The sequence below is a fragment of the Phyllostomus discolor genome, chromosome 14 (assembly GCF_004126475.2).
Source record: "Phyllostomus discolor isolate MPI-MPIP mPhyDis1 chromosome 14, mPhyDis1.pri.v3, whole genome shotgun sequence".
NCBI classification, from domain to species: Eukaryota; Metazoa; Chordata; class Mammalia; order Chiroptera; family Phyllostomidae; genus Phyllostomus; species Phyllostomus discolor.
The window spans coordinates 7,241,121-7,256,056 of NC_040916.2; the positions used below are offsets into that span (position 1 = coordinate 7,241,121).

General features: G+C 40.1%; 1 protein-coding gene across 5 annotated transcripts in view; it reads left to right on the plus strand.

Annotated features, from left to right (window-relative positions):
* The first annotated feature begins 495 nt into the window (after window positions 1-495).
* Window positions 496-14,936, plus strand: part of LOC114512023 (membrane cofactor protein-like) — a 38,187-nt gene continuing 23,746 nt past the window's right edge. For 2 of the 5 annotated variants that reach the window (XM_036015734.1, XM_036015735.1), the window contains exons 1-3: window positions 512-728; window positions 8,656-8,844; window positions 9,165-9,258. In XM_036015734.1, the coding sequence (XP_035871627.1) occupies window positions 611-728; window positions 8,656-8,844; window positions 9,165-9,258 (401 nt within the window). In that variant the 5' untranslated portion in view covers window positions 512-610. Of the gene's footprint in view, window positions 729-8,655; window positions 8,845-9,164; window positions 9,259-14,936 lie in introns of all 5 variants that reach the window. The other 3 variants (XM_028530913.2, XM_028530912.2, XM_036015736.1) reach the window with 3 other exon arrangements.

Here is a 14,936-nt window from a genome sequence, read left to right on the forward strand (position 1 = left end):
AATAATGCCTGATTAATGCCAAATGTTGACCGTGGGCCCTGGCACTACTGTCTGGAGGCCCGAGGACAAAAGTGGAGACTTGAAGGGCGTTGGCCCCTATGTGAACTGCTGTCCAAGTTTCGGGGTTTCTGTTTTCACGTCGACGAACTTTATTCTTCTATTTAGGGCTCCGGAAGTAGCGCAAACGCGGCTGGGTCAGCTCTTCCTCCCTTTCCACCCTTCCGGAGCTCCGGAGCCGGGGGGGGGGGGGGGGGGGGGGGGGGTAACCGCCCGCTTGGGAAACGCGGGGTGAAACCTCACTTCCCGCAAACTGCAGGGCTTCCGCGTAGGTCTGTTGTTAGTCTCAGGGATCGTGGGCGGAGCCTGAGCTTCCCGCAAGGCTGATTGGTTTAGTCCCGAGCCAGGCCACGCCCCGTCCCCCCCGCCCCCCAACCTCGGCAGCCTCGCCTCGCAGCCCGCCTTTGGCCCCTCCTAATGTCAGTTATCCGTCACTTCCGCTCGGGCGTAGCCCAGGCGGGACACGCCCAGGGTTCGGTACTTAAGCTGTTGTGAGTCTCAAGTTTGGCGAGGTTTGGGTGTGTTCCCAGGTTCCCCGCTAAACTCCTGGAACATGACAGCTTCTTGCGGGTCTCGAAGGATACCTGCCCGCCGCCCCAAGAGTTCCTTTTCTTGTTGGAGCTTTGTTGGGATCCTAGTGGTCCTGGTGGTCCTGCTACCCACACCCACCGGTAAGGGCCTGGAGAGGTACCCTCCGGCGTCGAACTGCAGCAGGTCTGGGAATAGACCGACTGGACCCGAGGGCGGGGAGGGGTTTGCTTGGTGGGTCACGTAGGAGACGCAGGGCTTGGTCGACCCAGGTGTTGCGGAGTTGGGGTGACCGCGTGGCCGGAGCTCCTCCGGGTTGTGCTACGCAGGATTCCATGGGATTGGGGACTCTGAAGTGCCAGTGGTGAAGGTTGTTTCGTGATCGACACTGAGCCTTGCGGTGTGCTGGGCACGGCTAGTATTTGCCCTGGGCCAAGCAAAACCTTGCAGGTGTTTCGGGACCGAGCGATGCGGGATAGGAAGCGCAGACCCGGTGTTCAATGTGACGGCTTTATCTTGAGTGCCTAGATGCATGGGGATATTGCTAGGGCCTCATGGTGGGAAGTGTTTGCAGTGTTTCCTAGGCGGGGTGGTGGTTTGATGAGTGGGGTGTTTGTACTCCACTGGGTTGGGTAGTGGGTGCCGGAGCCAGGGCTGGGTGTTAGCGGGTTTGTGCTTTACGGAAGTGGCCAGGGCGGCTGTGCTGAGTATAGGTAGTGTGGAGCGCATATTGAGCCTTTAAGTGAGCGATGCGGTTTTGGAAGAGTGCCTATTGCTTTTGTGTTTAAAGTTAACAAGCTCCTTTTTGCCTAAATTCATATTAGTATTAATTTGCAGGCTGTTGCGCTCCCCCCTCCCAGTGGTCTTCTTATTCCCATCGACTATATGCAGTCCGTCCTATTCAGTTACCAAATGGCTTTTTTGACCTTTTTTTTTCCATTAGGTTAAGTCATGTTTGAGAGGACATGCGAAGTAACCTAAAAAACATTGGTAGACAAACCTACTGAGCATTTAGTATCCTAAGAAACAGACAACAAATAATGTTAATATGGTTTTCCTCCACAGGTCATAAACTAAGGCTGCAGGCAGGCCCATTCACTATAAATTTGCTTTGTTTTTCACTGAATGGAGTAAGTACTTTATATGCTAAAAAGACACAACATGCTTATTGTATAAAATATACACAAAGTGTCACCAGACAGGGGCCTGGCCCTGAGTGGGTCTGCCTATGGCCAGATGTAGTGTGTGGGTTCTTGACTTGTGTAGGAAAGATTTCATGCCAAATCCAGGTGACTGTGAGGATACATTTATTAAAGCTGAGGACAGGGAAACACAAGGAAGGGCTTAGCATAGAAGAAGCAATGGGAGAGCCTAGGCTTGGCTGTCTTAGCTCACTGGGAAGTCAGAAACCGGGGCCTTTGGGAGAGGTTCAGGGGATCAGCCTGGGACAAGCTGCCAGCTGCCCATTGCCTGAGAGTTTAGGAGACATGTGCCTGTGAAGAAAGAAGTGGGGGGAGAAGACGGGAAAGGAAATGGTGCCGGCTGCTCTGCAGAGGGAGAGTGTGCACTGGGTCGTTTTTCTTGAGGCTTTTATCTTATTCGTGCAGGTGGGAATCTTAGGGGAGGGTATATTCTATATTCATCAGTTCTCCAGGTGTGCTTTTTTTAGGGTCATGGTCTTGGCTGATTGGTCAGTGACAGAGCAGGTCTTTAGTCCTTGCAGTTGGTCCTGGCGTCTTCCACTGGTTTTGCTGCTTTTCTGGGCCTGGAGCTGAAATGCAACTGAGGCCTAGATGTTATCTCCAGGGAGGAAAGGTTATCCTGGGGGTGAGGTCCTTATTTTACCAATTTTGCCCCATGCCAGGCACTTGGGGCCTTTGCCCTGGTGACAGTCTGCACCTGACTGTAAATTGCTTGGCCACTGGTGTTTGGCTCTCTCTGTTTCCCTATTTCACTTGCCAAGGAATTTTCCTAGCTTCTCACTATCTTGTCTCAAAAGGGACAACCATTGAATACTTTTGTGTATTTCTAGCTGTCTTATATGCATGTGTATTTCTACACCCAAGTTATTTTGGGGATCCTGTTACATGTACAGTTTGCATGCTTCGTTCTGTCCTGATCAGAATTCATTCAATGAATATTTGCCATGAATGTGCCATGTCCTGTGCTGGTTCTGGGGATACACTGGTGAGCAGTAACAAACTATTCCTATTTTCATGATCCTTTTTCATTATTTGTCTGTTAACACTTGCACCTGTGCACACATACACAAACATAAAAGGGACGGTGTTTTGTCCACTGTTAGATCCCCAGTGCCAGGCACACAGTAGGCAATCAATCAATATTTACTGAAATTTATTAGGACTAGCAGACAGGAACCAAACCATAATACTGATATGTTATAAACCAGACAGGTGCCCTGGAGGGAAGGAGCATGATTCTCTGACAGCATTTAACAAATGACTGGTCAAAGGAAGACTTTCCTGCTCATGAGACAGGCCAAACTCTGCTGCTTTGGGGCCTCTGCACTTGCTCTCCCTCAGTGTGGGAACATTTCCTGCTGCCTCTTGCATAATTGGCTCCTTCTTACCCTTCAAACTCAGTTGTGATCTTACTCCCTCAGATCATGACTAAAATAAATTTATGTACATGAGATGGGAAAGCCGTATGAAATCATCTGCTGGACTGCAAATGTCCCGGAGCAGTTGGATCAGGCTTTCCTGGGTTGTACTTTGGAAAAGTAGGTGCTTTTGGGGGTCTTGTTAATAGTTCCCTACCACCCCTGGCTGGCGTAGCTCAGTGGATTGAGTGCGGGCTGCGAACCAAAGTGTCGCAGGTTCAATTCCCAGTCAGGGCACATGCCTGGGTTGCAGGCCACAGCCCCCAACAACCGCACTTCTCTCTCTCTTTCTTTCTCCCTCCCGCCCCTCTCTAAAAATAAATAAATAAAATCTTAAAAAAAAATAGTTTCCTACCCATACTGATTCATAAATGCTGTCATTTTGTCAGTGAACCAATGGTTTAATGTCCACACAATAGTTAGGAGTAGGAATTTTAGAGCCTCTGGTTGTTATTTGGCCCAAACCAGAGCATTCTCTTTACATCAGATCAACAGTTGTAGAATTTCCAATTTTGTTTTTCCTTTCCTGAGGCCAGCTGTTGGGCCACTATAGCCAGTTTTTATAAGTTATCACTTGGGGAAATACCCCTTTCACCATATCAGAAGTTTGACTGCCCTTGGCTCCTTTTAAGGACAGCATTCCTTGTGGAAGTGTCAGCAAGGAGATTTTCCTTTAGCTTCCAGAGAGTCAAGTTTAGAATGCCCTGGGATCTTAATAATAGCTAAAGCAGCAGGTAAAAGTGTAGCATCTAAAATTTTCTGAACATACGGGCCACTTTGAAATTTTTTCAGCTGGAAGTAAGAAAACCATGTTGCTTCCACAACATTCCAAATCATTAACTACTCTGAAAGCATCTCTGCTATCAGTAGAAATGTCAGCAGTTACGCCCTTGGCTAGGGCACAGGCCCCTTTGAGCTTGCTGGGCTGTGGTAGCCAAAGGCAAAAATGCCTCTTCAGTTACATCAAAGGGTGTTGATAGTCGCATTCCAACACAATATTTGCCACTTAAATAACAACCATTACTGAAACAGGAGAAGTCAGCCTTAAAGGTATTTCCTCCAGATCTATTTAAGTCTTCATACTTTTCTGGTTAAGGCCTTGTTTTGTCAGAGAGGACTCAGCACTTCTGCCTGACTCTTGAAATCAAGCTGTTCCATTGCGGCTGTGATGACCTTCAGGCTTATTCCTTTTGGAACCAGGCTGCTTGTGCCAAAATTGTGCTGGCCTACAGTCCACCTTTGCTAATGTTGAAATACCATTTCTAATAATAGCAGTAATGGAGAATGGGTTCATGTTAAACTAAGCATGAATATTTTGACATGAAAGAAACTTAAAATGCCATAAAGGGAAATATCTCTGATTTAACCAGTGGGGGAAAAATGAATACAGGCAAAAACTGAAGAAAATGACTAGGACTTGCAGATATCTCTGGAACAAGTTGGCTCAATAGTAAAGAATTTGAGTTTTGATCTGAGTGTATAGAACTGATAAACTGCTCATTCAGCTCTGATACTAGGTACTGGAAATAGAGCAGTGAATGAGATGAGGTCCTCAAGGAGGTGACAGCCTTGTAGGGAACAAAAATAAGAAAGAATTACAATGTGAAATGTTCTATGAAAACTGTACTGGGATATCATGATGACATCCCAGTATTTTGAGTGAGAGATGTCAAGAGCATCAAGGAAGATTTGGTGCCTAGGCTGAAACTGAAGGGTAAGTGGGTAAGAAGACTGACAGGGTCTCTGATCAAAACTGAAGTAAAATGATGCACGCAGGCCTGGAGTGCTAAAGTAATTTAAGTAACGTGATGGGCACACAAGAGATTGAATAAGGCTTGACAATATTGTGGAAGAGAAAGCAGGATTCAGATAGTGACAGATTGTATTATAAAAGTCTTTAGCCATGCTAAGGAGCCTTAGACATTATCTTGATGGCATTGGGTATCCATTGAAACGTATCTGGCTTGGGAGGTCCTTGGTCACTGTGTCATAGCAATATTACTCTGGTAGCATTATGAAAAATGAATTGAATGGATAGTACCAAGGTAGGTGAAGAGACCTATCCAGAAACGGGTCACAATCCAGATAAATGACAGTGGCTGTAGAAATAAAGGATAGAACTAGAGGGATGAACAAGCAGTCAGTTGTGGAAACAATGTAACTAGTTTGCTGGGTACGTGTGAATGTGAAGAATCAAAAGGGTGAATTCATTAAAATAGCATGACACTTTCCAAGTGGAGTTGTGTGGAGTAGCAATTGAATATGTAGACCTAGCACCCCAAGTAGAGATCTAGAATGGAGGGATTTGGGAGGCAGCTCTCCTCGGGGGTAACAAGGTGTGGGAGTATATCTACCCACCCAGGGTGTCCGCAGAATGAAATAACAAGAGTTCCCAGAAAGACCATTAGGAACATCCCATTATCCCATTATCTGATCAGGCAGAGAAGGAAGACTAGCCCAGAGGACAAGCTGAAAACCAAGGTGGTTGTGCTGTCCTGGAAACCAAAGAGAGCTTTTCAGACAGAAAGGAGCAAAGACAGAATGATCAATAGCTCTAGATGTTAGAAACAGTGTAACTGAAATTACTGAGGAAGAAAATGTTAAGGTTCATTGAAAAACAAGGAGGCCACTTAATGACTTTCAAAGTAATTTAAATGGTTCTGTAAACCTAGAAATGAGGAAGTGAGAAATAAAATTGACAGGTGTAGATGCCAGAGCCTGCATTTTGAGAAGCAGAGAAAGTCTTTAAAAGGTTGTGTAGACAGTGGGAGAAGGAGCAGGATGGTCAGGTTTCACTGGGCTCCAGTTGGTCAGAGACCATGATTTTCTGAAGGCACCATCTGGGTAGGGCTGTGTGTGTACTCATGTGAGAAAGTGATTTTAATTTTTGCACTCAGGTAGTGCTTACCTAATTTTGGCAAATGTAGAGAAGGTGAGCAGTTCACCTGATTCATAGCAGAAAACTATTTTATTTTTCTGAAACTCACCTGGAACATTGGGGATTTTCTGAATGCAGCCCATCATATTACATAATGTCATCTACTGTTGAAGCATAGCATTACAGCCAAGTAATAATTGTATTTAAACTGCCTAGAAAAAACTAAGTCAAAGTGCTGTGTTTGTGCATCTGGGAATGTTTAGTTTGAACATCCTCATTGGAAGAAAATTCAGTGTTCTGAGCAAGGGAGGAAATCTGCTTAGTAAAAAGTGTGGTATTGGACTCGATCATTACAGTGTTTGAAGCTTGAGATCAACTGGTTGCCAAACCAAAATTTACACTCCGCACATTGGTGGAAGCGTGTCTTTCATGATGCATGTTAGTGGGAAGAAATACTTCTAACTAGTTGAATGGATTAAACTATCTTACCGATTTTTTTCCTTTTCCATACAGAGACTATCTGCAAAAGTCCTGTCAGGAATCCTCTCTATGCTGGCTTTCAAGATAGTTACTGAGATTGAATGCATGAAACAAAGAATACTTGTATAATTTAATCACAGGCATGCTATTACTTGATTTTTTTTTTTCTTGTTGGTTCCAGGAAATTCTAGGAGGATGTCATTCATTTGTATCTGAACAGAATTATATAGCATTTCTAGCCCATGTCTGTTTTCCTGTTGAAAGTGACAACATCTAGCTCAGGGTATTAAGTAAATGTAATGTTATAAAACTCACCTCTTTTTAAACAATGGTTTTAACTACTAATCCTCTTTTTAAACAATGTTTTTAATTATTAAGGCTTTTGATTTGCCTTTTTTTCTTTGAGCAGTTGATTGAGGAGAATTTAGATACTGAGGTCAGCATACTGAAAATGTTGAAAACTTTTGCCAGTAGGTGAATTTCAGGACATGATGGAAATGAAATATTGGACTATGTAGATATAGAGAATTCTAGAATTTAGGATTTGACTTCAAAGAAGAGTACAGTTTTACTTGTTTATCTTTACTAGTCTCTCAGTTTGAAGTAAGATCAATCCAGGGAGTCAGAAAGGAAAGATTCCTCAGTAATCAAAACAGATTTTTCTCCTTAGGTCCTTAACCTTGTAGGAGAGGCCTCTGCATTCTTTTAGCCCTTTAGGACTCTATGTGTCTCCATCACATTATTTTACGTAATTGTTCTAACATATCTGTTAGGTTTTTCAAGCCCCCAGATAATTTAAAGGAAAACAAATTGCTAGAGTAGAAATGACACTATTCAAGGGAGTGAAAACAGCCCTCCCCCCAAAAAAATCAGAAGTAAAAAATCCTAAAAGCATAGAATATCATAGCTTTGCTGTAGGGATGTATTGGATACACAGCCTAAACAGTTACCTCAGACAGCTTCTGAGATCATGAATGATTCATTGATTAGTGAAGGAAGATTAAATTACTGTTGACCCTAGATCAACATGGATTTGAACTGTCTGCGTTCACTTAGACACACATTTTTTTTCTATAAATATATTGTCTGTTTGGTATCTGGGTTTCACATCTGTGGAAACAACCAACAGTATTTTCCATCTGAGGTTGGAAATTTGACAATGCAGAGGGCATACTGTATGCATTATTCCCCACTCCATCACTTTGTATACTTGAGCATCCAGGGGTTTTTGTATCCATGGGGAGTCCTGGAATCAATCCCCCCCCACTGATACAGAGGGAACAGTCTATTTAAGTTTTGCTGAAGTGAAAAGTTATATGTACATTTTCAACTGCAGGGGGTCAGTGAACCCAAGCCCCAGCATTTTTCAAGGGTCAATTGTGTATTTAAAGTAATCTCAAGAAAGCAGATTTTTTTTTCCATATAAGGCCATTCAAAGTAATGAAATTATTCACTTATAAAATGTTCATTTCATTAATATGAAATTAAGTCTTATATTTTGAAGTAGTTTAGTCCATATTTATTTTGATCTATAAAAGCCACAATGCTTAAATAATAATTACCTCTTACCATAGCATTTCTTGAGCACCCATTGGGTACAGAGTGTAGTAGGAAAATAAAGTATATGATTGATCCTTGGCCTCTAGAAATCTGCCTCCTGAAAGGAGACTGAGCCTGAAGTGACAAGTCATCATCATCAATTTGGTTTTCAGAGTGTGGAAGAGTAATCTGTTCAAGGGCTATATACTGCAGAAGTCTTCTTAGGTGAATGATGAGTGTGATAAGAACTTAGAAAACTGGTGAAGGTTGTGTACCTATAAATATATTTTAAAACCAAAAATATTGCTGCTGTCTCTTCAATTTACTGTTGAATGAATATTCACTTTATTCCCTAAGAAACCAAAAGCTAATGGAATGTTACTTAAATCAGGTGTGGCACATCATCCTGTAAAAGCACACAACAATCACTTAAAACCTTGCCAACAACCTTTCCCTTTATTCTGTCCTACCTGCTTGCTTCCAGGCTATAATCCAAGGCTGGGCAAAAAGGAGAAAATGCTTTACTTTCATGTTCTCATTCTGTTATGTCCAGATGCCTGTGGTGCTCCACTAAGATATGACTCTATGATGCTCCAAGGTGGTTCTAAGGACGTTTATCAAGCTGGGGACAGTGTACAATATCAGTGTCGTCCAGGATACATGCGTATTCTTCCTGGTCTTCCTGTGTCTTCTGTTTGTCAGTCTGATAACACATGGGAACCTCTCCAGGAGGCTTGTACAAGTAAGTACACAAAACTCTTTAAATTCCACTAGAGATTTTCTCACATTTAAGATGTATATTCCATTATTATAATGGTTTTCTCATGTGAAAGTAGATTTTAGAAAGTAATGTATTTTTTTAGGTTTCAAAAAATTTCCAGGGAATCTTTTTCTTGGCAACTGGTTGTCTGGGTAAATGTGAATATTAAGTTTAGTCTTTTAACAGTTAAACAAAATAAAGAATATTCCCACAAATTTAGTAGAGCAATAAAGAATTCCAGTTTTGATTTAAACCTGTTTTGAAATTTATATGAAACCACGAATTTCAAAATTTTCTTTCAGGAAAACCATGTCCACAATTACCAGACCCGATAAACGGCCAAGTCAATGGAAGTTTTGAGTATGGTTCAAAGATTCACTATACTTGTAATGAGGGGTAAGTAGAGGAAATAGGTAAATATTAGCTCTGTTTTTGCTTTGCTTCTTTTCTAAGCATTCCCATAATGTTAACTTCATTTTGCTTTCTCTGTGACAAGTTGTACTTAGAGCTGATCAACTCTTGGGCTTTTTATGGAGACTAAAATATGTGTAATGAAGAGAAAGAAATTTCAATTAAACTAAAGCTCAATTGTATAATGATATATATAATAATAAACCTGTTAGTATTAAAAATGTAGTAATCATGATGGCTTTTCCTTGACATCAAAGTGCACCCTATTTATTTTTTTATAATTTTTATTTTTTATTTTCACCTGAGGACATTTTTCTCATTGCTTTTTAGGGGGTGGGGGCCGTAGATTGGTTGCCTTCTCACAACCTGGGTATGTGCCCTGACCGCGGGTCAAACCTGCGACCTTTTGGTCTGCAGGACCACACTCCAACTGACTGAGCCACACCAGCCAGGGCCAAAGTGCACCCACAAAATGGCCAACTGTTAGAGGCTTATAGAAACAGAAGGTAGGATTTTCAACCACAAACAATCTTATATTGAAATAACTGTCAGATGTTACCAGATGAAAATTGACCTGGTTAGCTTGGACCATAATGTTAGTCAAGGTCCCTTAGTACAGGGGTGTCAAACTCATTTTTACCGGGGGTCATATCAGCCTTCAAATGTACTTTCAACTCCTTAACGGTTAAGCAGTAGTTACATTTATACAGTCCTAAAATTATTTCAGCCATTTGGAGGCAACCACAAGGCTGATGTGGCCCCCAGTGAAAATGAGTTGGACAGTCCTGCCTTAGTAGAAAGCCTTATTTTTGAGACTGCTACAAATGTAATGAAGGTCTCAAAAAGAGGTACTGAGCACTTAATAGTCGCCTTTGTAATATAGGGGTTCTTTTAATCATTATATTTGGGATATTGGAAATTTATGAAAAATATGCATCACAGAGTAAATATAGTACATTATAAAATACAACTGATTTTTTAATATTAACTTTGTGTCCTGCTGATTTAATGAATTCATTTATTAGTTCTAACAGGATTTGTGTGTGTTTGTAATCTTTAGGATTTTATACATATGAGATCATACTATCTACAAACTGATAATTTTACTTCTTCATAACAAGTTTTGATGACTTTGGTTTGGCTTTTTTGCCTAGTTGCTCTGGCTAGAACTTCCAGTAGTGTGTCAAATAGAAGTGGTAAAACCAGGCACCTTTGCATTGTTCCTTATCTTAGAGGAGAATCTTTCAGCTTTTTACCACTGAGTATGATGTTTGCTGTGGCTTTTCATGTATAGTGTTTATGATCTTGAGGTAGTTTCCTTATTTTCCTAGTTTATAGGTTATGGTTAACATGCAAGAGTATTATATTTTGTCAAGTGCTTTTATTATTATCAGTGCAGATGATCATGTGTTTTTCCCCTTTATTCTACTGATAGAGCATATTGCATTAATTAATTTTCCTATGTTGAGTCCTCCTTGCCCTTCAAGAATAAATCCCACCTGGTCATAGTGAATAATACTTTTAATATGCTGCTCAATTCTGTTTGGTCATCTTTCATTGAGGAGTTTTATGGATACATGTTGGTTCATAAATAAGGGATATGTGCCTGTGGTTTTCTGTGGTGTCTTTGACTAGTGTTGATACCATAACAATGCTGGTTTCACAGAATGAGTTCACAAGACTTCCATCCTCTTCAATCTTCAAGAAAGTTTTGAGAAGGATTGGGTTTAGTTCTTTAAATATTCACCATGAACCATCAGGTCCAGGGGTTTTCTTTATTTGGAGACTTCTGATTACTGACTCAGTCTTTTTACTAGTTATAGGTCCACTTAGATTTTTTGTGTCTGTGTGATTTAGCCATGATTGGTTTTGAGTTTCCAAGAATTTTTCCATTTTACCTTAATTTGTTGGCATAAAATCATTCTTAGTACTCTTGTAATATTTTGTATTTCTGTATAATTGGTATTACCTCTGTGTCCCCAGGTTGACTCAGGAGGTGGCTTTATATCTTGAGGGTATTTTCAAAAAATTTTATTTATTTATTTTTTGATAGAAAGAGGAAGGGGGAGAGGGAAAGAAAAACGTTGATTTGTTGTTCCACTTATTTATGCATTTGTTAGTTGATTCTTGTGTTCTTGTGTGCGCCCTGACCAGGAACGAGCTCACAACTCTGATGATGGTCTAACCAACTGAGCCAATATATAATTGGTATTAATGTCCACAGTTCCATTTCTGATTTTAATAATTTATATCTTCTTTTTTTTTTTAAAGATTTTATCCATTTTATTTTTAAAGAGGGAAGGGAGGGAGATAGAGAGAGAAACATCAATGTGCGGTTGCTGGGGGTCATGGCCTGCAACCCAGGCATGTACCCTGACTGGGAATCGAACCTGCGACACTTTTTTTTTTTAATTAGTCCATCTAGCTAAAGCTTTGTTGATTTAGACAACCAACTTTTGGTATCATTCATTTTCTCTGTTGCTTTTCTCTCGTTTTTTCTCTCTGCTCTAATCTTTATTCCTTCCTTCCTTGTACAAACTTTGAGTTTAGTTCTTCTTTTTCTAGTTCCTCAAGTTGTGAGGTTAGGTTGTTGATTTCAGATCTTGTTTTTCATTATAAGCTTGTATAGCTACAAGTCCCCTCCTTGGCACTGTTTTCATTGTCTCTCATACATTTGGGGATGTTGTGCTTTTATTTTCATTCATCTGGAAGTAATTTATAATTTTCCTGGTGATTTTTTCTTTGATCCAGTGGTTGTTTAAAAGTGTGCTGTTCAATTTTCACAATGTTGTGAATTTTCTAGTCTTTTTGATCCTGATTTCTAACTTCATCCCGTGTGGTCAGAAGATAGTTTGTATGATAACTTTTTAAAAATCTATTTATTATTTAATATTTTTAGCCAAACATATTTTTTATTTATTAATACAATTAATTTCTATTATGAATTTGTGGCCTAAAATATGGTCTGTCCTGGAAAATGTCTCATTTGAACCTGAGACTCTGTTATTGGATAGAGTGCTCTGCTCTGTCTGTGTCTGGGAGATCTAGTTATTATATTGTTGAAGTCCTCTATTTTCTTATTCATCTTCTGTCTGGTTGTTCTACTCATTGTCATGAGTGAGGTATTGAAGTCTTCAACTATTATTGGAGAAATGCATATTATGTAGAAATGTGTATTTCTCCTTTCAGCTCTGTCAGCTTTTGCTTCATCTATTTTGAAGACCTGTCATTAGGTGCATAAATATTTATAAATGTTACATCTTCTTGCAATATTGAACCCTTATTAAAATATAATGACTTTTTTTGTTCTTTTAACCCTTTTTTATTTAAAGCATATGTTGTATGAATTAGTGTAGCCACTTCCGTTCTCATATGATCACTATGTGCACGAAATATATTTTTCCATTTTTTGGCTTTCAACTTGTTGGTGTCTTTGTATCTCAAGTTGGTCTCTTACAGACATCATAGAGTTAGATCCTTTGTTTTTATTCATTCTGCCAATGCCTGTCTTTGGATTGGAGAGCATACTCATTTTAAATTAAAAAAAAAATTACAGGAAGGATGGTTTCTGTGATGATACTACCAGTTTTATACATGCCTGATAGTTTTTTTTAATCTCTCCCTTTCTGTTGAGTTGATTTTTATAGTGAAATGCTAACATTTTATTTACTTTAATGTCCATTTTATAGGGTTTTTGTTTGTGGTTATCATTGTAGGTTGTGTTTAAAATCCTATAGTTAAAATACTCTAATTTGAATTTACACCAACTTAATTTCAATATATTATAAAAACTGCACCTTCAAAACTCCATCCCCATCCATTTTGGTTGTTAATGTAATACTAGTCTCTACACTCATAACTGTAATACTAACCTCCATACTAATGTATTTATTTTCTTTTGAAGGATTACTTTCTTAAGCCCCATAGAAAACAAAAATTATGGGTACAAACTATTCTTACAATCATACTAACTTTAATAATTGCTCATGTGTGAACCTGCAGTGAAATGCTTATTTATCCATATGCCTTCAAGTTATTTTGTTTAATTTCTCCTTTCAGGGCTCCCTTGTGCTTTTTGCAGGCAAGGTCTAGTGTTAACAACTCCCTCAGCTTTATTTCTGGAAAAATCTTAATATCTCCCTCATGTTTGAGTACAGTTTTGCTGGGTCGAGGATATATGTGGTTTATAGTTTGTTTGTTTGTTTTCTTTTAATCACATTGAGTCTATAAGTTCACTGTCCTCTGGCCTCCAAGGTTCTGATGAGGTATCTGCTGATGATCATATGTAGGATCCCTTGTACCTGATGATTCACTTCTCGCTCACAGTTTTTAAAATTCTGTCACAGGCTTTGGAAAGTTTGACCATTATGATTTTTAGTGTGGGTCTCTTGAGTTCATCTTACTTGGAGTCTGTTGAGATTTTTGAATATTTATTCTTTCATCAGATTTGCCAGACTTTTCAATCGTTATTTCTTCAGATACTCCCTTTGCCCCTTTCCTTCTGTCTTCTCTTTCTGGGAGCCCCACACCGCTTGTGCTGGCCTGCACATCAGCGTCCCGCAGGTCCCGCAGGTCCCCTGGGCTCTGCACTTCTCCTCGGTCGTTTTACTTTCTCTTCTTCAGACCCAATAATTTCCGTTGTCCTTTATTCAGCTTCACTGATTCCTCCTTCTGCCTGCTAAAAACTGCCTTTAATTCCTCTAGTGAATTTTTCATTTGTTACTGTACTTTTCAATTCCAAAATTGCGTTTTGGTTTATTTTTAGGTTTTTCATCTTCTGATTGATAATTCACATTGTGTATATTCATTGTTTTCTTAACTTTCTGTATTTCTTCCTTTAGTTCTTTAAGCTTCTGTAAAACAGTTAAAGTCTTTTTGTTTGTTTAATCTGTAATAAGGTTTTTTTCAGGGATGATTTTTTTTTTTCCCTTAGGATTTTATTTATTTATCCCTAGAGAGGGAAGGGAGGGTGATAGAGAGAGAGAGAGAGATATCAATGTGCGGTTGCTGGGGGCTGTGGCCTGCAACCCAAGCATGTGCCCTGACTGGGAATCGAACCTGCAACACTTTGGTTCGCAGCCCGCGCTCAAGCCACTGAGCTTTGCCAGCCAGGGCAGGGATGATTTCTGTTAATTTACTTTCTCTAATGTATCACACTCTCCAGTTTCTTTGTATGCCTTGTTATTTCTTTCTTGAACCTCACACTTGAATCTAATAATGAAGTAACTCTGGAAATCAAATACTCCTTCCCAGGGCTTGTTATTTTCTCTAGTTCATTTTGGTGTTTTGACTCTTGCAGGGTCTGAGGATCAGCCTGATACATAAACTGAAGGTCTTTTCTGTGCCTTCCCCAGACGTGTTCAGTGACTTAACTCATGCTATGTATGTCATGTCCTAGTTTTTTATCCTCACCCAAGGACATGCTTATTGATTTTAGAGATGGGAAAGAGGGGAGACAGATGTGCAGAGAGTCATAGATGCGAGAGAAACCACATTGGTCACTTCTTGTATGTGCCTTGACTGGGAATCTAACCCACTACCCTTTGGTTTACTGGACAGTGCTCCAACAAACAGAGCCACACCAGCCAGGGTTGCATGTCCTAGATTTAATGTCAGCTTCTGAAAGAGGAAAAAGTGAAAATTGAAGGGCGGAGCAAAGGACG